The sequence below is a fragment of the Rhinoraja longicauda genome, chromosome 28 (assembly GCF_053455715.1).
Source record: "Rhinoraja longicauda isolate Sanriku21f chromosome 28, sRhiLon1.1, whole genome shotgun sequence".
In the NCBI taxonomy this organism is placed as follows: domain Eukaryota; kingdom Metazoa; phylum Chordata; class Chondrichthyes; order Rajiformes; family Arhynchobatidae; genus Rhinoraja; species Rhinoraja longicauda.
In genome coordinates this window covers 7,014,672-7,035,883 of record NC_135980.1, presented here as the reverse complement: position 1 = coordinate 7,035,883, position 21,212 = coordinate 7,014,672, and the positions used below count along the sequence as shown (strand labels likewise).

Sequence of the window (21,212 nt, the reverse complement as noted above, 5' to 3'; positions counted from 1 at the left end):
ATCGAGGTGTACAAGATCATGAGGGGCATAGATAAGGTAGATGGCGGGGAACTTCTTCCACTGGTGGAAGGTTCAACAACGAGGGGACATAGATACAGGGTAAGGGGAGGGAGGTTTCGGGGGGATGTGAGAAAGAACTTTTTCACCCAGAGGGTGGTTGGAGTCTGGAACTCACTGCCTGGGGTGGTGGTGGAGGCGGGAACACTCACAACGTTTAAGAGGCCTTTGGATGGGCACTTGAAATGCTACAACATTCAGGGCTACGGTCCAAATGCGGGAAAATGGGATTAAAATTAGACTGTGTTTGGTAACGGGCGGCATGGACACGATGGGCCTAAGGGCCTCTTTCTGTGCTGTAGGACTCTATGACTCTATGACCACCCTCCGACTAAAGAAATTCCTCCTACTTTCTAAAGATATGTTATTTTATTCTGAGGCTATGGCCTCTGGTCCAAGACTCTCCCATTAGTGGAAACATTCGCTCTATCCAGGCCTTTCACTGTTCAGTAAATCTCAGTGAGATCCCCCTCTCTCATCCTTCTGAACTCCAGCAAGTACAGGCCCAGTGCCGTCAAATGCTCATCATATGTTTGTCTAACGACAAACTGTAGAAAATGGCTCTGAGACATGAGAGCCTTGGGGACTACTTCTTGTATGAGCAGACATGACTGCTCCCACACTCGTGCTCTCAATCTGAAGAAGGGCCCAGACCCGAAACGTCACCAAACCATTTTCTCCAGAGATGCCGCCTGCCCCGCTGAGTTACTCCAGCATTTTGTGTCTGTCTTGGTTCTCAATGTCGCCTCGTTTTGGCAAGTTCTCCAGACTATTGCACAACGGGAGATCCCGGACCCAGGCTCCACACATCCTTTCGGCCTACTTAGCAACATTCCTTTGGAAAAAGCCCCCTGTTGGATGTTTAATAGTGAATAAGTGTCATTTTTGGTATGGGGAGGAGGAGGGGAGAAAAGGATTTAAGTTGCACAATGTTTAATTTTGTTGAGGCACAGCGAGGTCTGGGCTGTGAACAAATGGTTCATTAGATTTGAAGGTAACCTTAGATCAACCATTAACGGGTAAAGAGGAGGTAATATTGTTTGACCTAGAACTATGGCAGCATTTCTTTTTTTGCTCTTTATATCAAGGCGGAAACACACTGGCAGAAACGTATCGCAATGATTGATGAGAGTGTTGCTTATCCAAGAACTTTCGTCCCCCCTTGCTACAGCTGAGGTCAAGCTCATGGAAGGGGGGTCAAATTAGGCAAATAGTGATTGAAGAGCTTCCAACATTTGTACAGTCACGCTATCAGACAAGAATTTATGAACGTAGTTCAAGGTTAAAAAACAAGCGTTTGATCCACACGGTGGCAAGAATGTGGAATTTAACATTCTTGCCGTGCTCATTGGAATGTGGAACTCATCCAATAAACCTCGGTTTTATTTTTGCCTTTCTCAAGTCAATTAAGAAATAAATGCTTATTATGGAAGTACTGATTGAGAATGATCAGCCATGATCACATTGAATGGCGGTGCTGGCTCGAAGGGCCGAATGGCCTACTCCTGCACCTATTGCCTATTGTCTATTGACTATTTAAATCATATGAGGAAAGAGCCTAGATTGAGTAGCTTATTTTGCTACAACAGATTTGACGGTCTGCGTTTGGCGGCACTAGGTCTATACTCGCTGGAGTTTAGAAGAGGGGGTGGACCTCAGTGAAAGGTACTGAATAGTGAAAGGCATTGAGAGAGTAGATGTGCAGGGGTTGTTTCCACTAATGAGAGAGTCTAGGACTAGAGGTCATAGCCTCACAATTAAAGGACGTTCCTTTAGGAAGCAGTTGAGGAGGAGTTTCTTTAGTCAGAGGGTGGTGAATCTTTGGAATTCTTTGCCACAGAAGGCTGTGGAGGCCAGGTCAGTGGATATTTTTAAGGCATAGACAGATTCTTGATTAGTACGGGTGTCAGGGGTTAAGGGGAGAAGGCAGGAGAATGGGGTTAGGAAGGTGAGATAAATCAGCCATGATTGAATGGCATACACTTGATGGGTCGAATGGCCTAATTCTGTTCGTATCACTTATGACCTAATGGCCTTCCTCTGCCGTTGCAGTCTGCAATTTGGATCAAAGTGCAGGAACAACGGAGAGAGCTTTGGTGAGGGAGGCTCGTATCTCAGTCCATGGAAAAGCCAATGGGCCCCAATTTGGCACAACCATGATGTGAAGTCGCCTGATGGTAACTGCTCGCACGTGCTTGTTCAGGCTGCCCCTGGGAAACGAACAGTTCTGTTCTCATGGACATCCTTAGGTCAATTTTGTCTACAAGTTGGAAAAATACACAAAAACCATTCAATATAGGTTGCAGCTCAGGAACGGACCGAACATGATGCCAAGATAAATTTATCTCCTCTGCCTACCCATATCCTCCATTCCTTGCATATCCATGTGCCTACTCAAAAGCCTCCTAAACACGTACCTGTCTCCACCACCATCACCATCCCTGGCAGGACCCTCAGTGTAAACACAAAAACTAGCCCGCACATATCCTTTAGACTTAGACCATCTCACCTTAAAGCTATGCCCTCGCGTATCAGACAATTGCACACTGTGATAATTGCACACTGGACATAAGGTTCCGACGTCCAACGGGATCCCAACACTAGTCGCATCTTCCCATCTCCACCCCTTTCCGCTCTCTGCAGAGACCGTTCCCTCTGCGACTCCCTAGTTAACTCATCCCTTCCCACCCAAACCACCCCCTCCCCAGGTACCTTCCCTGCAACCACAAAAGATGCAACAACTGTCCCTATACCTCCTCCCTCGACTCTGTCCAGGGACCCTGACAGTCCTTTCGGGTTAGGCAGAGGCTCACTTGCACCTCCTCCAACCTCATCTGCTGTGTCCGCTGTTCAAGATGTGGACAGGTATACATCGGCGAGGTATACAAAGGTAAACTGGGCGATCGTTTCACTGAACACCTTTGTTGAGTCCGTCTGAACCTACCTGATCTCCTGGTTGCTAAACACTTTAATTGTCTTTCCCATTCCCACACTGACCTTCTTGTCCTAGGTCTCCTCCATTGTCAGAGTGAGGCTAAATGCAAATTGGAGGAACAGCATCTCGTGTTTCGCTTGGGCAGCTTGCAGCCCAGTGGTATGTGTATTGATTTCTCTACCTTCAGGTAGCCCTGGCATTCCCTCTCTCTCTATCCCTCCCCCACCGAACTCTCACTAGCTTCTCGTTTTCATCCAACAAACAATGGCCTGTTTCCTTTATCATCGCTACTTTTTTTTGCATGTCTTGAATTCATTGTTCTTTATCTCTCTTCGTCATCGCCTTTATCTCTCGTTTCCCTTAACCCTATCTAGTGTGAAGAAGGGTCTCGACCCGAAACGTCACCCATTCCTTCTCTCCAGAGATGCAGTCTGTCCCGCTGTGTTACTCCAGCTTTTTGTGTCTATCTTTGGTTTAAACCAGCATCTGCAGTTCCTTCCTACACCAAAGGCTCTGACTGTCTATGCCTCCCATAATCTTATCAGGTCTCTCCTCAGCCTCCAGCGTTCTGGAGAAAGCAATCCAAGTTTGTCCAGCTTCTTGTAGCTCTGGTCACCTTACCTCCACATTATTGTGCAGAAAGGCACCGAAATAGGGAAATTAGTGTGAAATAGGGACTTTAGAGTTGCAACAAGCACTGCCTCCGTTAATAAAGTTCCCCTTCATATAATTTGGAGGCATTTTTGCTGTCAAACAAAATCATTGACACTGGCCTATAAGGTACTCTGACAGCTTACACAAGGAGTTGGATGGTGGAGCATTATAAAAGAATGAGGAGAGGTGAAATGGGTTAAGAAGGGAAACAGAAAGTATGGGTTTGGGGCAATGTAAAGCACACCTATCAGTGGTGGAACATTTGAACTTGGAGATATTTGGTGCCATTTCCCCCCCCCATGTTTTCTGATAAATGTAGACGGAAGCGATTTCACTACACTGAGTCCATGTAGACTCCCTAGAGCAATCCCATTCTCCACTAATTTTTCCCGTGACCTATTTTTATTTTGGTTTAAGGTTACAGCATGGAGAAGGCCCTTCGGCCCACCGAGCCCGTGCCGACCAATGATCACCCAAACACTAGTTCTATCCGTACACACAATGGACAATTCGCAGAATCCAATTAGCCTACGTCTTTGGAATGTGGGTGGAAACCAGAGCACCTGGAGAAATCCCACACGGTCACAGACTGAAAGTGCAAGCTCCGTACAGGCAGCACCCAAAGTCAGGATCGAACCAGTATCTCTGGCGCTATAAGGCAGCAACTCTATTGCTGCACTGCCTGTACCGCCTCTGTTCTTCATAGATTTCTAATCCCCCCCCACCACTGCTGGACTGCACATAAAGGTCAATCCGCAGCAGCCATTCAATCTGCTAATTCCAATGTCTTTTGGGTTGGGGGTACAAATGGGGAACACCCAAGGTGAAGGTGTAACTTCCACGGTCCAGAATTGAACTCGGGTCCCTGGAGGTGAGGAACAGCAACTCCACCTAGCTGCACTGGCATGTGTGGCCTACAAGGAGGTCTTGGGTAGTGCAGTTTTGGATCAGTTTGAGCTTGCAAAGGGTTAGAGTTAGCCAAGGGGGCGTTGAAATAAGGAATCAAGAAGTAGCAAAGGTGTGGGTGAGAGTTTCAGCAGCTGATGAGACTCAAGCAGAATTTGAGTCAGATCACGTCACTGGGGTGAAAAGTGCAGCTTTAATGCATGTGAAACCTAGAGCTCTGCTGTACAATGAATGACATGGATTGCAAATAAAACGAAACAGTTATGAGGACAAGGAACCTCACCTGTAAATCTCTGGCATTCTCTGCCTCAGAAGGCAGTGGAGGCCAAGTCTCTGAATGCATTCAAGAGAGAGCTAGATAGAGCTCTTAAGGATAGCGGAGTCAGGGGGTATGGGGAGAAGGCAGGAATGGGGTACTGATTGAGAATGATCAGCCATGATCACATTGAATGGCGGTGCTGGCTCGAAGGGCCGAATGGCCTCCTCCTGCACCTATTGTCTATTGTCTATTTACTAAGGCTGAATAAGGGAGGCAATGTCTCAATCTAGCTTAGTTTAGAGATAAAGCACGGAAACAGGGACTTTGGTCCATCGAGTCTGTGCCAACCAGTGATCCCCGCACACTAACACGGCCTTACACACACCAGGGACAATTTACAGTTATACCAAGCCAATTAACCTACAAACCTGCAAGCCCTTTCTGGAGTGTGTGGGAGGGGAAACGCACGCAGGTCATGGGGAGAGCGTACAAACTCTGTACAGACAGCACCCGTAGTCAGGATCGAACCCGGGTCTCTGGCGCTGTTGGGCAGCAGCTCTACCGCTGCGCCACCGTGCCGCCCTAGTGAACATTTTCTTTTAAAACGAAGGGTACCTTGAAATTCAGTTTTATTCAAAGGGTGATTTTTGTTGTAAAATAATGAATCAGGCCTGATTATTTGAAGCTGTTCTGTGGGGATGTGGTTCAGGTAAATCGCTGGCTTTCTCTGTTTATAGCTTCGAGGTGGGAAGGTCGATGAGTTTGGTTGTCAGGCAGAGGGGTTTAGTGTGAGATGGGCTGGCACAGCAGGGCCTATCATTACCTCCTAAGGATGTTACACCTTCAATGATTGCATTGCGAGGGGGCTACATGAGCTTTGAAGGATGGCATTGATCCAGCTTTGTGCTTGACATTTCCCCTGTCGTGTAATCGTAAAACAAAATAAACGAACTGTGTTGCATGGCGTAAAGTGAAGGCCAAATGACTGACTTGTTTTTCTTTTGTTCCTCTTGTATTCCTTGTGGTCTGCTGCTATTCCAACCGAGTCAGACAGAGACCAAGGGTCGGTAAGTACAGGCATTTTGTTGCTCTCAGTGAATGAAGCAATCATTAAAAAGTCAAACAGCGCAACCATTCCCATTAATGACGAGGGAGGGAGGGAGGGAGATGGTGGCGGTTGACGTAACGAATGTGCTGTCAATTCCAGAGATAAAGATTTAATTTGGCGGGTGGTGTGAAAGTATCCGTGTGCCACAAAAGTTGTAAAATGAAATAAAGCAATTGCCCAGAGTAGGCGACATCGAGGACCAGAGGACATAGGTTTAAGGTGAAGGGGAAAAGGTTTAATAGGAATCTGAGGGGTAACTTTTTCACACAAAGGGTGGTGGGTGTATGGAACAAGCTGCCAGAGGGGGCTGGGACTGTCCCAACGTTTAAGAAACAGTTAGACAGGTACATGGACCAAATGCTGGCAGGTGGGCAAAGTGTGGCTGGGACATGTTGGCCGGTGTGGGCAATTTGAGCCGAAGGGCCTGTTTCCACACTGTATCACTCTGTGACTCTCTATGACTGAGACAGGTGCAATTTGAAATTTGGCAAATCGCCCAAAGATAACAAGGTTTGAATTAAGTGCTAAGAAATGCTTTGTAACTCTTGTTGGCTTATACACTGGTGGCTGCTAGGTACCTGTTTTACAGATTAGTGCAAATCTCCCCCCTCCCTGATAGTATATGAGTCCCCCACGTCATAATGCTGCATGTTTTGTTTTCTCGTGGGGGTATAGAATTGCTTGCACTCTCAAAAATAGCTTCAGCTGTGAGGTTTTTCCGAGATTGCAGAAGAGGAGAATGGTGAAGGGAACAACAGAGAAAGCTTGCCTAGCAAGGAACCTGCAGATGCTAGTTTACACTGAAGATAGACACAAAATGCTGGAGTAACTCAGCGGGACAGGCAACACCCCCGGAGAAGGAATGGGTGACATTTTGGGTCGAGACCCTTGTCTGAAGAAGGGTTTCGACCCGAAACATCACCCATTCGTTCTCCCCAGAGATGCTGCCTGTCCCGCTGAGTTACCCCGGCACTTTGGGTCTATCTACAGAGAAAGTTTGTTATTTTTATAGTGAATGAGAGAGAACTATTCCTCCGAGTATGTTTTCAATTTTTTCATGTATGAATTGGCATTGTTCAAGGCTAATAAAGCAGCTAATCCAAGTGTTTAATGTGGAATCTTGGAGACCACATAATCTTTAATTCCATGTGCCCACGAGGATATGTTGTTAAGTTGCATTTGTTGATAATGAGAGATGCCTGAGTTAGGATGTGTTTTCAGGAGCGGGGCAAGGCACGTTGCAATCAGACCAGTTCAGACATTGAGCCACAGCAGTAGCAAGTAAATAAATCTTGGCATAAATGTGACAGAGTTGCTTGACTTTGTTTTTCATGTTTGAATTGCTGAAACTTTGGCACTTACGATACAGGAACTATTGTCGGTGGGTGGGGGGGGGGTGGGAACCTTTGACTTATTCAGTCTTTGTTGCACAATTGTGTACCCAGCCATCCTATTTATCTATGATATATGGACACCACAAAAGGCAAACAAAGAATTGGCTGCTCATCTTGTCCATCTGTGGGTTCTTGCAATACACAAACCGTGAGCCAGAAAAATTAAACTGTTAGATGTGAAACACTTTACGATCTTGTACACCATTGGCAGCCTATTTTGACTGGCGTCTTGCTGGCCATGAGAATTCCATTGCCATTATTCATGCAGAATTCCGCACAGCCAGAGCGAGTCGGGGAAGATTGTTTAGCTGTGGCATTTCAGTGTAAATGCAAAGATCGTGGCCTTGGTTCCTTCCCCCCCCCCCTCCCCCGAACTGCTGGTGCAGACAGGGCAGCTCCGAGCCTCCGGAGCTAGCGAGCGATTGTCTGCCAAGGCACTTGGAAGAATTCCAGCTACTTCTTTCCAACCATGCCACCCGTCCCAGCGGAGAGCCTCTTCAAAGTCTTTTGCAGTGCGACATTCCTGTTCAGTTTCATCCTGTGCAGAACTTCCATATTGCCATAGGCAGGTGTGAGAGGGCAGGGCGAAGAGGAAAAACACCTGTGGGCAAAGATGGCCTTTCAACATTGTAGCATTATGCGGTAGGTTGGAAGATCGGGTCTACACCCGAGTTTATGGAAAGACTATCCAGAAGTTTGATAACAGAGGGGAAGAGGGTATTCCTGAGTATGGTGGTGTGTGCTTTCAAGCTTTTGTCTGGGGGACATTGAACTGCTTCCAACACATTAAGATCGCTCCTTAAGCAGACCAATTCTCGACGTAGTTTTCATGATGTAGGCTCACCAATGCCACATGTCATCAATACATCGTCCCCTGTGTTTGACTGTCCTCTAATGGAATTTTAGAGATACAGCATAGAAACAAGCCCTCTGGCCCTCCAAGTCCACACCGATCATTTACAGTAGTTCTATGTTATCCCAGTTCCTCATCCCCCTCCTGACAAATTCGGAGCAATTTTACAGAGGCCCATTAATCTACAAACCTGCACGTATTTGGGATGGTGGAGGGTTTCCGACAGGGAGAACGTGCTAGCTCCTCATAAAACAGCACCCGTGGTCGGATCGAACACAGGTTCAACAGTGCTTTAGTGTGACATGGACGAAGTGCAAACGCACAGTGAAATTATTTTCTTATAAACAGCCCAGTAGAGTGTTACCACACCACCCCCGGTTGACAATTGCACAGACATAATGCGCTGATCTTGCACAGAAGAGGTGCCGTGTTTGGCATCATTTCCCAAGTCCAGTCCACGCTCCAGTTGTCTTGAGAGGTGCCCGATTCAGGCACGCCCTAGGCTGCTGCGGGGCCTCCAGCCATCGCCTTCCTTCGGTCGACCAGCAACCGACATCCTCACATAGAAACATAGAAAATAGGTGCAGGAGTAGGCCATTCGGCCCTTCGAGCCTGCACCGCCATTCAATATGATCATGGCTGATCATCCAGCTCAGTAACCTGCACCTGCCTTCTCTCCATACCCCCTGATCCCTTTAGCCACAAGGGCCACATCTAACTCCCTCTTAAATATCGCCAATGAACTGGCCTCAACTACCTTCTGTGGCAGAATTCCACAGACTCACCACTCTGTGTGAAGATTTTTTTTTCTCATCTCACTCCTAAAAGACTTCCCCCTTATCCTTAAGCTGTGACCCCTAGTTCTGGACTCCCCCAACATCGGGAACAATCTTCCCGCATCTAGCCTCACCAACCCCTTAAGAATTTTATATGTTTCTATAAGATCCCCCCTCAATCTTCTTCTCACCTCGCCTGCCCACCTTCAGTCAGTTTAGTTTATTGCCACGTGTACCGAGGTACAGTGAAAAGTATTTGTTATGTGCAATCCAGTCAGCAGAACGACAATGCATGATTACAATCGAGCCATTTACAGTGTATAGATACTTGATAAGGGAATAGCGTTTAGTGCAAGGTAAAGCCAGCAAAGTCCGATCGAGGATTGTCTGAGGGTCATCAGAGGTAGACAGTAGTTCAGCACTGGTCGCTAGTTGTCGGTAGGAGGATTCAGTTGCCTGATAACAGCTGGGAAGAAAGACTCCCTGAATCTGAAGGTGTGCATTTTCCCAGCTACACTTCGTTCCCATGGGGGGCTGCCGCGGCCGACCTCGATGGTGCGACAGGCCAGACCCCCGGTTCCCTCCCCTAACCGGCCTCTCTTCTCTCCCTCCTCCCCGGTCTATGGAATACAGATTCCCATGGCTGTCTGATCCAGCCCTCGCCACCAGGCAGCAGTTATTCTCAAAATTCCAAAGGTCTGAGAGGGAGAGAGAGAGGAATTTGACGAGCTTGCAACTATCTGCGAGATGCTGTCAAGTGTCCATGGTAAACCGGCGAATACTGCCGCTAACGACACAACGCAAGTGAGTCTCATTCCATCTGATCCGCAGGGCTTCCAGCCAACTGACTACATGCCGTTTGCTATCTATCACAAAGCCTAGCGTGACAGGATTCGACCCTTCAAAATCACAGCAGCGTTGGAAAAAAATGCACCTGGCTGTGTAACCCTGAATTGGGAACTATTAAACCCAGTCGCTTCCTCCTCCTCCTCCCACGTACTTAATTCCTCTGGCTTTGCCAAATAGCATTTGGACCCTGAGCCGAAGGTAACATGATCTTTTTGAGATGTAATCAGCAGACTGAAGATCCATCATTGTTTGACCCGACAATCGCTCCGGCAGCCAAAACAGTGTCTGTGTTTGCCTGCAGGGAATGTGTTGACAGAGATGTAGTGTATCTGTCACACATGCTTGCCTTCCTTATTAATAATTAGCTGCCTCAATGTACACAATGATCATTGGACTAGGAAAGGGGAAAATGAACTTAAAGCTAGCGCTGCGAGGGCATTTAGCTTAATTAGAGGGAGACGTTGGCTTCACGAACCCTAACGTGGCCTGAAGGATTTAACCCACTCCTGTCTGTGCAGATGTAACCCACGCGGTCCTGTCGGTCGCTCAGTCAATGACTGATTCAGTCCTTGCAGCTATGCACTGCCAATGTTACGAGCCGTTTAATGTAAAGATGTTAAGAACCCCCACAACAGCCTTTCCTGCACCGTGCTTGGGTAATGGTTGGAGACCATAGAGTAACATTATTTTGTGAGCCAGCATAGAGTCACACAGCGTGAAAGCAGGCCCTTCGGCCCAACTACTCACACCGACCAACATGCCCCATCTGCACTAGTCCCACCTGCCGTTAGCAATTGTATAGAAACGTTTAAAATTCGTAAGAGATTGGACAGGCTGAATGCAAGGAAAATGTTTCCGATGTTGAGGGGGGGAGTCCAGAACCAGGGGTCACAGTTTAAGAATTAAGGGGTAGGCCATTTAGGACTGAGATGAGGAAAAACCTTTTCACCCAGAGAGTTGTGAATCTGTGAAATTCTCTGCCACAGAAGGCAGTGGAGGCCAATTCACTGGATGTATATACCTCTTAGGGCTAATGGAATCAAGGGATAAGAGGAGAAAGCAGGAATGGGGTACTGATTTTGAATGATCAGCCATGATCATATTGAATGGCAGTGCTGGCTCGAAGGGCTGAATGGCCTACTCCTGCATCTATCTTCTATGTTTGGCCCATATCCCGCTAAACCTATCCTATCCATGTACCTGTCTAAATGTTTTTTAAACGTTGAGATAGTACCTGGACCAATTCCTCTGGCAGCATGTTCCATATACCTACCACCCTTTATGTTAAAAAAAAGTTGCCCCTCCCATTCCTGTTAAATATTTCCCCCCTCACTTTACACCTATGTTCTCTGGTTGTAGATTCCCCTACTCTGGGTAAAAGACTGTGCGTGAACCTTGTCTATTCCTCTCATGATCTTACACTCCTCTATACGATCACCTCTCACACCCCTGCGCTCCAAGGTATAAAGTCCTACCCTGCTCAACCTCTCCCAATAGCTCAGGCCCTCGAGTCTTGGCAACATCCTCGTAAATCTTTTCTGCACTCTTTCCAGCTTAAAAATATATTTTCTATAACGCGGCACGGTAGCGCAGCGGTAGAGTTGCTGCTTTACAGCGAATGCAGCGCCGGAGACTCAGGTTCGGTCCTGACTACGGGTGCTGCACTGTAAGGAGTTTGTACGTTCTTCCCGTGACCTGCGTGGGTTTTCTCCGAGATCTTCGGTTTCCTCCCACACTCCAAAGACGTACAGGTTTGTAGGTTAATTGGCTGGGTAAATGTAAAAATTGTCCCTAGTGGGTGTAGGATAGTGTTAATGTACGGGGATCGCTGGGCGGCACGGACTTGGAGGGCCGAAAAGGCCTGTTTCCGGCTGTATATATATGATATGATATGATACCAGAGCTGAACACAATACTCTAGATGTGGCCTCTCCAATGTCTCGTACAACTGCAACATGACCTCCAGACTTCTGTATTCAGTACTGACTGATGAAAGCCTATGTGCCGAAAGCCTTCTTGACCTCCCCATCTACTTGTAATGCCACTTTCAAAGAACTATATACCTGCACTCTGAGATCCCTCAGCTCTACAATACACCCTCGTGCCCTGCCATTCACTGTGTAGGTTCTGCCCAGGTGTGACTTTCCAAAATGCAACACCTTGCACTTCTCTTTATAAACCTGCAGCACAGTATGAAGCCATTCGGTCCATTGTTTATCTAACTGCTCTTGAAATTAAATTCTCTAATAGCTTTTTTTCCTCCGAGATCTTTGGTTTCCTCCCACACTCCAAAGACGTACAGGTATGTAGGTTAATTGGCTTGGTAAATGTAAAAATTGTCCCCAGTGGGTATAGGATAATGGTAATGTGCGGGGATCGCTGGGCGGCGCGGACCCGGTGGGCCGAAGGGGCCTGTTTCTGCGCTATATCTCTAAACTAAAGCTCATAGCACGGAGGCATTTTCAACTATACATTTGATTCCCCGTGAGAATTATTATTGACTGTTCCCACAGGACCTGCGGGTTCTGTATTGCTGATCACAACACACAGATACCTATTTCCTTTTCCCCCCCCTCTGTTGTCGATCTTTGTTTTAGGAGGCAGAAACAAGTCGTGAAATGTCGGATGCAAAAGCAAGAAGGCACAGATGCTGGAAATCTGAAAGAAGAACAGAAAGTGCCGAGGATTCTCAGCAGGTCAGGCAGCATCTGTGGAGGGAGAAGCAGTTAACTCTTCAGTTAACTGTTTAGCGTGCATACGAAATGATGAAACGTTAAGTGTTGAGTTAGCTGGTTGAGTTCAGAGTTTTTAGAGCGTAGATAAGCACATCACAGGAAAAGGCCTTTCAGCCCACAATATTAGTGCTGTTCATGATGCCAAGATAAACTAATCTCATCTGCCTGCACATGATCCATACTCCTCCATTCCCTGCATATCCTCTTGTAGCCTCTTGTGCATCACTTTAAGACCATAAGACATAGGGGAGGAATTAGGCCATTCTGCCCCTCGAGTCTGCTCCACCATTTAACATTGGCTGACCTATTTATCCCTCCCAACCCCATTTTCTTGCCTTCTTCCCGTAACCTTTGACACCCGTACTAATCAAGAACCTATCTATAAATCCCTCTTTCAAAAAAAAACATTGATTTGGTCTCCACGGCCATCTGTGGCGATGAATTCCAGTATCATATCTGCCTGCACCATCACCCCACGTTCTTATAGTTAACAATTATCCTGCTACTTTCCGCATATACCCAAGGGCCTTACAGTCAATAAAGTACATTTGAAGCAAAAACTGAAGTGCTCGAGATATTCAGCGGGTCAGGCAGCATTGTGAAGGGAATATTGGGTGGGGACCCTGCTTTGAACTGATTCACCAAGTGCTGAAGAAACTTGGTGGTGACGCGGTGGCACAGCAGTAGAGCTGTTGCCTTACAGAGCCAGACACCCGGGTTCGATCCTGACAACGGGTGCTGTCTATGTGGAGTTTGTACGTTCTCCCTGTGACTACATGGTTTACTCCTACACTCCTGAGACGTACTGGCTTGCAGGTTAATTGGCTTTAGTGAAAAATTGTAAATTGTCCTTTGTGTGTGGGGCCGAGCTGATGTATGGGGTGACCGATGGTTGGTGCATACCTGGTGGGCCGAAGGGCTCCGTTTCTGCGTTGTATCTCTAAAAGTCTAACTGGGTGGTCTAAATCAATCGGTCTGAGGGGGTTCCTCCAGTACTTTGATCTTTGCTCAGGATTCCAGCATCTGCAATTTCTTGTGCCTACGTTTGAAGTTTAGTGCCATTTGGTGTGGAGGAAGTGACAGGGAGTGTGCAGACAGCAGAAATGTAGCAATAACACAAAGTTCTGGAGTAACTCAGCGGGTCAGGCAGCATCTCTGGAGGACATGGATATGGGACATTTCAAATCGAGCCCTTCAGATTGCAATAAGGATCAGAAAATCTTTTTGGGCACACTGAGAAATGGTTAAATATTTAGAAACAAGCAACAACACATGCTGGTTTACAAAAGGATACAGGATGCTGGAGTAACTCAGTGGGTCAATTTGCTGCCTGACCTGTTGAGCGACTCCAGCACTCTGTGTCTTCATGGGTTAAATATTTCTTCAGTGTCCTGGCTTATCTTCTCTTCAATAACATCCTGTGATCTTTAGACTTTAGAGAAACAGTGGAAACAGGCCCTTCGGCCCACTGAGACCGCGCCGACAAGCGATTCCCTTGCACTAACACTGTCCTGTACACTAGGGCCAATTTTACAATCTTTGCCGAAGCCAATTAACCAACAAACCTGCGCGTCTTTGGAGTGTGGGAGGAGACCGGAGCACCTGGAAAGAACCCACGCGGTCACGGGGAGAGCGCACAAACTCCATACAGACGGCCCCCCGTGGCCAGGATGGAACCCGGGTCTCTGGCGCTGTATGGCAGCAAACCCATCGCTGTGCCACCCTGTGATCCCGAACGTTGACTTGGTAGCAGCACCAGCTGAAGTTTAATAACCCATCCAAAGGATATCAGAATGGGACTGAAATGTTCGACCGAGTTCTCTGGACTCTGGTTGCTGAGGAGAATATGGAAACCCTGACCTGCCCAACTCTCCAGTGAGAGTGTTACCCAGCGAACTGCACCCAGCTCGGTGACCACACAGGCCTGGGCACAGCTTCAAACCAGGTGCTGCCAAAGCACGACCACAATGACGCCACTATTACTATGAGGAATTTATCTAAACTTTGCGATTGTTTAGACACTTAGATGCGAGTAGACGCTTACCTGCAGGTACAGCAGGCAGTGAAGAAAGCCAATGGAATGTTGGCCTTCATAACAAGAGGAGTTGAGTATAGGAGCAAAGAGGTCCTTCTGCAGTTGTACAGGGCCCTAGTGAGACCGCACCTGGAGTACTGTGTGCAGTTTTGGTCTCAAAATTTGAGGAAGGATATTCTTGCTGTTGAGGGCGTGCAGCGTAGGTTTACTAGGTTAATTCCCGGAATGGCGGGACTGTCGTATGTTGAAAGACTGGAGCGACTAGGCTTGTATACACTGGAATTTAGAAGGATGAGAGGGGATCTTATCGAAACATATAAGATTATTAAGGGGTTGGACACGTTAGAGGCAGGAAACATGTTCCCAATGTTGGGGGAGTCCAGAACCAGGGGCCACAGTTTAAGAGTAAGGGGTAGGCCATTTATAAAGGAGGATAGCAAAAGTTTTTTTAGGTACGTGAAGAGGAAAAAAATAGTCACGGCAAATGTGGGTCCCTTGAAGACAGAAGCAGGGGAATTTATTATGGGGAACAAAGAAATGGCAGACGAGTTAAACCGTTACTTTGGATCTGTCTTCACTGAGGAAGATACACACAATCTCCCAAATGTTCTAGGGGCCGGAGAACCTAGGGTGATGGAGGAACTGAAGGAAATCCACATTAGGCAGGAAATGGTTTTGGGTAGACTGATGGGACTGAAGGCTGATAAATCCCCAGGGCCTGATGGTCTGCATCCCAGAGTACTTAAGGAGGTGGCTCTAGAAATAGTGGAAGCATTGGAGATCATTTTTCAATGTTCTATAGATTCAGGATCAGTTCCTGTGGATTGGAGGATAGCAAATGTTATCCCACTTTTTAAGAAAGGAGGGAGAGAGAAAACGGGGAATTATAGACCAGTTAGTCTGACATCAGTGGTGGGGAAGATGCTGGAGTCAATTATAAAAGACGAAATTGCTGAGCATTTGGATAGCAGTAACGGGATCATTCCGAGTCAGCATGGATTTACGAAGGGGAAATCATGCTTGACAAATCTACTGGAATTTTTTGAGGATGTAACTAGGAAAATTGACAAGGGAGAGTCAGTGGATGTGGTGTACCTCGACTTTCAGAAAGCCTTCGACAAGGTCCCACATAGGAGATTAGTGGGCAAAATTAGGGCACATGGTATTGGGGGTAGGGTACTGACATGGATAGAAAATTGGTTGACAGACAGAAAGCAAAGAGTGGGGATAAATGGGTCTCTTTCGGAATGGCAGGCAGTGACCAGTGGGGTACCGCAAGGTTCGGTGCTGGGACCCCAGCTATTTACGATATACATTAATGACTTAGACGAAGGGATTAAAAGTACCATTAGCAAATTTGCAGATGATACTAAGTTGGGGGGTAGTGTGAATTGTGAGGAAGATGCAATAAGGCTGCAGGGTGACTTGGACAGGTTGTGTGAGTGGGCGGATACATGGCAGATGCAGTTTAATGTAGATAAGTGTGAGGTTATTCACTTTGGAAGTAAGAATAGAAAGGCAGATTATTATCTGAATGGTGTCAAGTTAGGAGGAGGGGGAGTTCAACGAGATCTGGGTGTCCTAGTGCATCAGTCAATGAAAGGAAGCATGCAGGTACAGCAGGCAGTGAAGAAAGCCAATGGAATGTTGGCCTTCGTAACAAGAGGAGTTGAGTATAGGAGCAAAGAGGTCCTTCTACAGTTGTACCGGGCCCTGGTGAGACCGCACCTGGAGTACTGTGTGCAGTTTTGGTCTCCAAATTTGAGGAAGGATATTCTTGCTATGGAGGGCGTGCAGCGTAGGTTCACTAGGTTAATTCCCGGAATGGCGGGACTGTCGTATGTTGAAAGGCTGGAGCGATTGGGCTTGTATACACTGGAATTTAGAAGGATGAGGGGGGATCTTATTGAAACATATAAGATAATTAGGGGATTGGACACATTAGAGGCAGATAACATGTTCCCAATGTTAGGGGAGTCCAGAACAAGGGGCCACAGTTTGAGAATAAGGGGTAGGCCATTTAGAACGGAGATGAGGAAGAACTTTTTCAGTCAGAGGGTGGTGAAGGTGTGGAATTCTCTGCCTCAGAAGGCAGTGAAGGCCAGTTCGTTGGATGCTTTCAAGAGAGAGCTGGATAGAGCTCTTGAGGATAGCGGAGTGAGGGGGTATGGGGAGAAGGCAGGAACGGGGTACTGATTGAGTGATCAGCCATGATCGCATTGAATGGCGGTGCTGGCTCGAAGGGCTGAATGGCCTACTCCTGCACCTATTGTCTATTGTCTATTTAGAACAGAGATGAGGAAAAACTTTTTCAGTCAGAAAGTTGGAAATCTGTGGAATTCACTGCCTCAGAAGGCAGTGGAGGCCAATTCTCTGAATGCATTCGAGAGAGAGCTTCATAGAGCTCTTAAGGATAGCGGAGTCAGGTGGTATGGGGAGAAGGCAGGAATGGGGTACTGATTGAGAATGATCAGCCATGATCACATTGAATGGTGGTGCTGGCTCGAAGGGCCGAACGGCCTACTCCTGCACCTAGTGTCTATTGTCCACCCATTATCTGCTCGATGTCTCTATCTAATTATATAGTTCTCTATGCCCTGTAGACTTATGACACAGATGTCACCACAGATGTTACCACAGACAGACTGTGGCTGGAAGGAGCTGCCAAAAGAAGCAATAGAAATGGGTGGATACAGTCATGATGCGTAAAATACATTAGGACAGATAGGAAGGGTTGGCAGGGCTTTGGACCAAATGCAGGCAAATGAGACTTGCCAACATGGTGGGTTTCATGCTGTACAACTCCATTCTCAAGTTCAATATCAAGTTCATTCTTTGATTATTTGGACTCTCCAAAACTTGGCCTGACTTCTTAAATTGGAGTTGAGGACTGGTACGGTTAAAAAATATGAAATGGAAACTCAAAATGTCTGTTGAGGCCCTGTCCCCTTGTTAGTTTGTACGGTAGAGCGAAAAAATGTCTGGCTGGTTGTTACTTGTACATAAACGTGAGTCCATCAGCGAGCTCAGCTTGTGTTGACGTCTGATAAATGGACAGATGCTCTTAAACAGCTCATCATCTTCCACCGCTGCCATCTCTCAGTGGGCCAAATGGCCTCATACGTGATAGGAGCAGAATTAGGCCATTCGACCCATCAAGTCTACTGCGCCATTCAATCATGGCTGATCTATCTCCTCCTCTCAACCCCATTCACCCGCGTTCTCCCCATAACCCCTCTCACACGTCCCAGTCAAGAATCTATCTATCTATCTCAGCCATAAAGATATCTATTGACTTGGCCTCCACAGCTTTCTGCGAAAAATGAATTCCACAGATTCACCACCCTCTGACTAAAGAAATTCTCCTTGTTTCCTTCCTAAAGGAATGTCCTTTTATTTTGAGGCTATGACCTCTGGTCCTAGACTCTCCCACTAATGGTAACACCCTCTCCACATCCACTCTATCCAGGCCTTTTTCACTGTTCTGTAAGTTTCAATGAGGCCCTCCCCCCCTCATCCTCCTAAACCCCAGCGAGTACATGCCCAGAGCTATCAAACGCTCATCATATGTTAACCCACTCCCTGTTTTCCCCTTGCATCGTCCTTTGAAGCTGTGAAATGTTTTGTGTGAATGTTGCAACCGACTTTTCTGGATGAAAAAAATCCTAGGGGTTTAGGTTTCTCTGGTGACCTCTCAGCCGGCTTAAATGTGTCGTTAGGTTGAAGTGCAAGGGATCGGGCAGCACAGTGTGTGACACGATGCATTAATGGGCGCTTTCAACTGCCTTGCCTGAGCTCAGATTCCCTTGATGTGAAATGGCTCGCATCGCTGACTGACGTACAGCTACAAGTTTAACATCCAAGCAGCCTGTACCTTGAGTAAATGGGATTTTGCAATTTTGCATTAATTTCAGCTCATTTTAATTTATTATCACATGTACGTGGCAGCGCCTAACGGCAGCGGCTGACTAGCAGTCTGTCCGTCTTTTTTTTGTTGTGTGTCGGTGTTGGGATGGTTTTTATATATATTTTTTTGGTTGTGTATGTGTGGGAGGGGGTGGTGGTGTGGGTGGGTGGGGGTGGGTGTGGGGGGGGGTGGGTGTGGGTGTGGGGGGGGGGACTTTTCTCTTCCTCACGGCGCGGGGTGCGGCTCGGCTGCGGGGCCTAACATCGCCCGCTGCGGCTTGGCCGCTGGACTTTACATCCCGCTGCGGCTCGGCCGCTGGACTTTACATCCCGGTGCGGCTTGGCCGCTGGACTTTACATCCCGGTGCGGCTTGGCCGCTGGACTTTACATCACCCGGTGCGGCTTGGCCGCTGGACTTTACATCCCGGTGCGGCTTGGCCGCTGGACTTTACATCCCGGTGCGGCTTGGCCGCTGGACTTTACATCCCGGTGCGGCTTGGCCGCTGGACTTAACAGTGCCCGGTGCAGCTCGGCTGCGGGGCTTAACATCGCCCGGTGCAGCTCGACTGCGGGGCTTTTCATCGCTGGTGCGGCTCGACCACGGGACTTAGCTGCGCAAGGCTTGGTCGCGGGCCTTTCATCGCCCGGTTCGGCCGCGAGACGTTTCAGCGCCCGGTGCGGGGACTGTGCGGGTCGGTCGGGGACGAGCTGTCTGTCCGTGGGCGTGGGGAAGAGAGTGGAAGTTTTGTTGCCTCCAACACAGTGAGGGGGTGTTTGGAGTCACTGTGATGGACGTTTGTGTTGGGGTCATGTGTCTTGTGTTCTTTTTTTTTTCTATGACTGCTATGTAGTTTCGTTCGGTACTTCGGTACCGAACGACAAATAAAGCTCTGTTATACCTGTTATACAGTGAAAAGCTTTTTGTTGCGTGCCAACCAGCCAGCAGAAAGACAATACATGATTGCAGTCAACCCATTTACAGTGTATAGATACATGATAAAGGAATAACGTTTAGTGCAAGGTAAAGCCAGCAAAGTCTGGTCAAGGGTAGTCCTAGGGACATCAAAGAGGTAGATAGTAGTTCAGCACTGCTCTCTGGTTGTGGTAGGATGATTCAGTTGCCTGATAACAGCTGGGAAGAAACTGTCCCCGAATCTGGAGGTGTGAGTTTTCACATTTCTGTACCTTTTGCCTGATGGGAGAAGAGGGAGTGGCCAGGGTGCGACTCGTCCTTGATTGTGCTGCTGGCCTTGCCGAGGCAGCGCGAGGTATAAATGGAGTCGATAGAAGGGAGGTTGGTTTGTGCGATGGCGTCTTGTGTGATGTCTTTGGATGGGCTCGGTAACTTTCCCATTATTGTCATGGCTAAAGCTACACAATTAACGTTGTCAAGATGCTGATTGTCAGCTGTGCTTCAGTCATGAGCTCCAATGGAACTTGTCAGGAAAATGTTGGCCACCCTCTGATCATCCAAATGTGGCTTGAAGTCCATTAGACTTCCTGACACCTCAGAGACTAGCCTTTCAGGATTCCTGTTGTGTATTAAAACAAAGTTCGGTTTGATAAGCGACCGCACCCATTTTTTAAACTGAGGCCTTGTCCATTTTCCATTGAGCCGTTCTGATGAGCTACAGACATCTGCCTCGGTTGATGCAAGCTCACATGTGCTGAGATAGACACTTCGGCCAAGTAGAGCTGCTTCTTGTACTAAACCGGTTTGGAAAGTGACAGTAGGTCCTTCAACGTGGTCATAAGGGTAGGGTCAGATGGTAGTTGTGGGTAGCACTGCAACCACGATACAACATTGCCCCGATGTTGGCATAAATACCAGCAGGCATTGGTAATTTGTCACTTCTCCAGGGCTCAGACATAAGGAGGTTGGCACAGTGGTGAAGTGGCAGAGTTGCTGCCTTACAGTGCTGGTCGGCGTGGGCTCGATGGGCCATAGGGCTTGTTTCCTCACTGTATCTCTAATCTAAACTATACTAAGCTAAGATAGACACAGAATGCTGGACTGACTCAGTTGGTCAGGCAGCATTTCTGCAGAGAAGGAATGGGTGACATTTCGGGTGCGAGAGGGGGGGTGGGGGGGGGGTGGGGGGGATTCCGGAGGTGGGAAAAGGAAGAGCCCTGACCCCCTAACACTCCAAAGCTTTGTGGGCTGTTACAAGACATTCATCTTGGTGGGATGTTCCAGTCTCGGGAAAGCTCCTGCGCTTTGTGTCTGTCTATCGTCAATCATTGTTCCTCGACAGATGTGGGCTCCATTTCTCAGTTGGGTGTGTGGAGCCCTGTCCATGGCTGCCCAGGCGAATGCCACAAAAAGCGACAGGGAATCGGCATTTGCGCTCGGCGGTTCTGGCAGACATTTTATCTTCTGCGGTTGAAAACCATCGGTTGACTGCTTCTTCCGGAAAATGAACGTTTGGCTGCCTGGCTGGCTGATGCCTTGGATTTGAAGGCCATGAATTTTTATTCCCCGGGTTTGTGGCATTGTAGTCAATGTTCGAACGCCAGCATTTCGTGTTTGGACTAATTGCACATATGCTTCGTACAACTTTAATACACTGCTCTGGTCTTCAAAATCCAAGTCCAACAGGGTTGCCATCTGGTATTCATTTGTATTCTCTCTCCTGCCTGCTCCAAACATATTTCTCAAACCAACTATCACTTACTGATGGTTTGGTGTTGAATCTGATTTGAGAAATAAGCATTGGGGACTGTGGAGTGCAAGGAACACATTG

The 21,212-nt window shown here is 47.6% G+C and overlaps 1 protein-coding gene across 6 annotated transcripts in view; it reads left to right on the top strand.

Annotated features, from left to right (window-relative positions):
• Positions 1-21,212, top strand: part of LOC144607165 (transducin-like enhancer protein 4) — a 567,195-nt gene that overhangs the window by 474,296 nt on the left and 71,687 nt on the right. For 3 of the 6 annotated variants that reach the window (XM_078423813.1, XM_078423816.1, XM_078423812.1), the window contains exons 7-9: positions 3,068-3,151; positions 5,862-5,878; positions 12,389-12,487. In XM_078423813.1, the coding sequence (XP_078279939.1) occupies positions 3,068-3,151; positions 5,862-5,878; positions 12,389-12,487 (200 nt within the window). The remainder of the gene's footprint in view (positions 1-3,067; positions 3,152-5,861; positions 5,879-12,388; positions 12,488-21,212) is intronic. The other 3 variants (XM_078423814.1, XM_078423815.1, XM_078423817.1) reach the window with 3 other exon arrangements.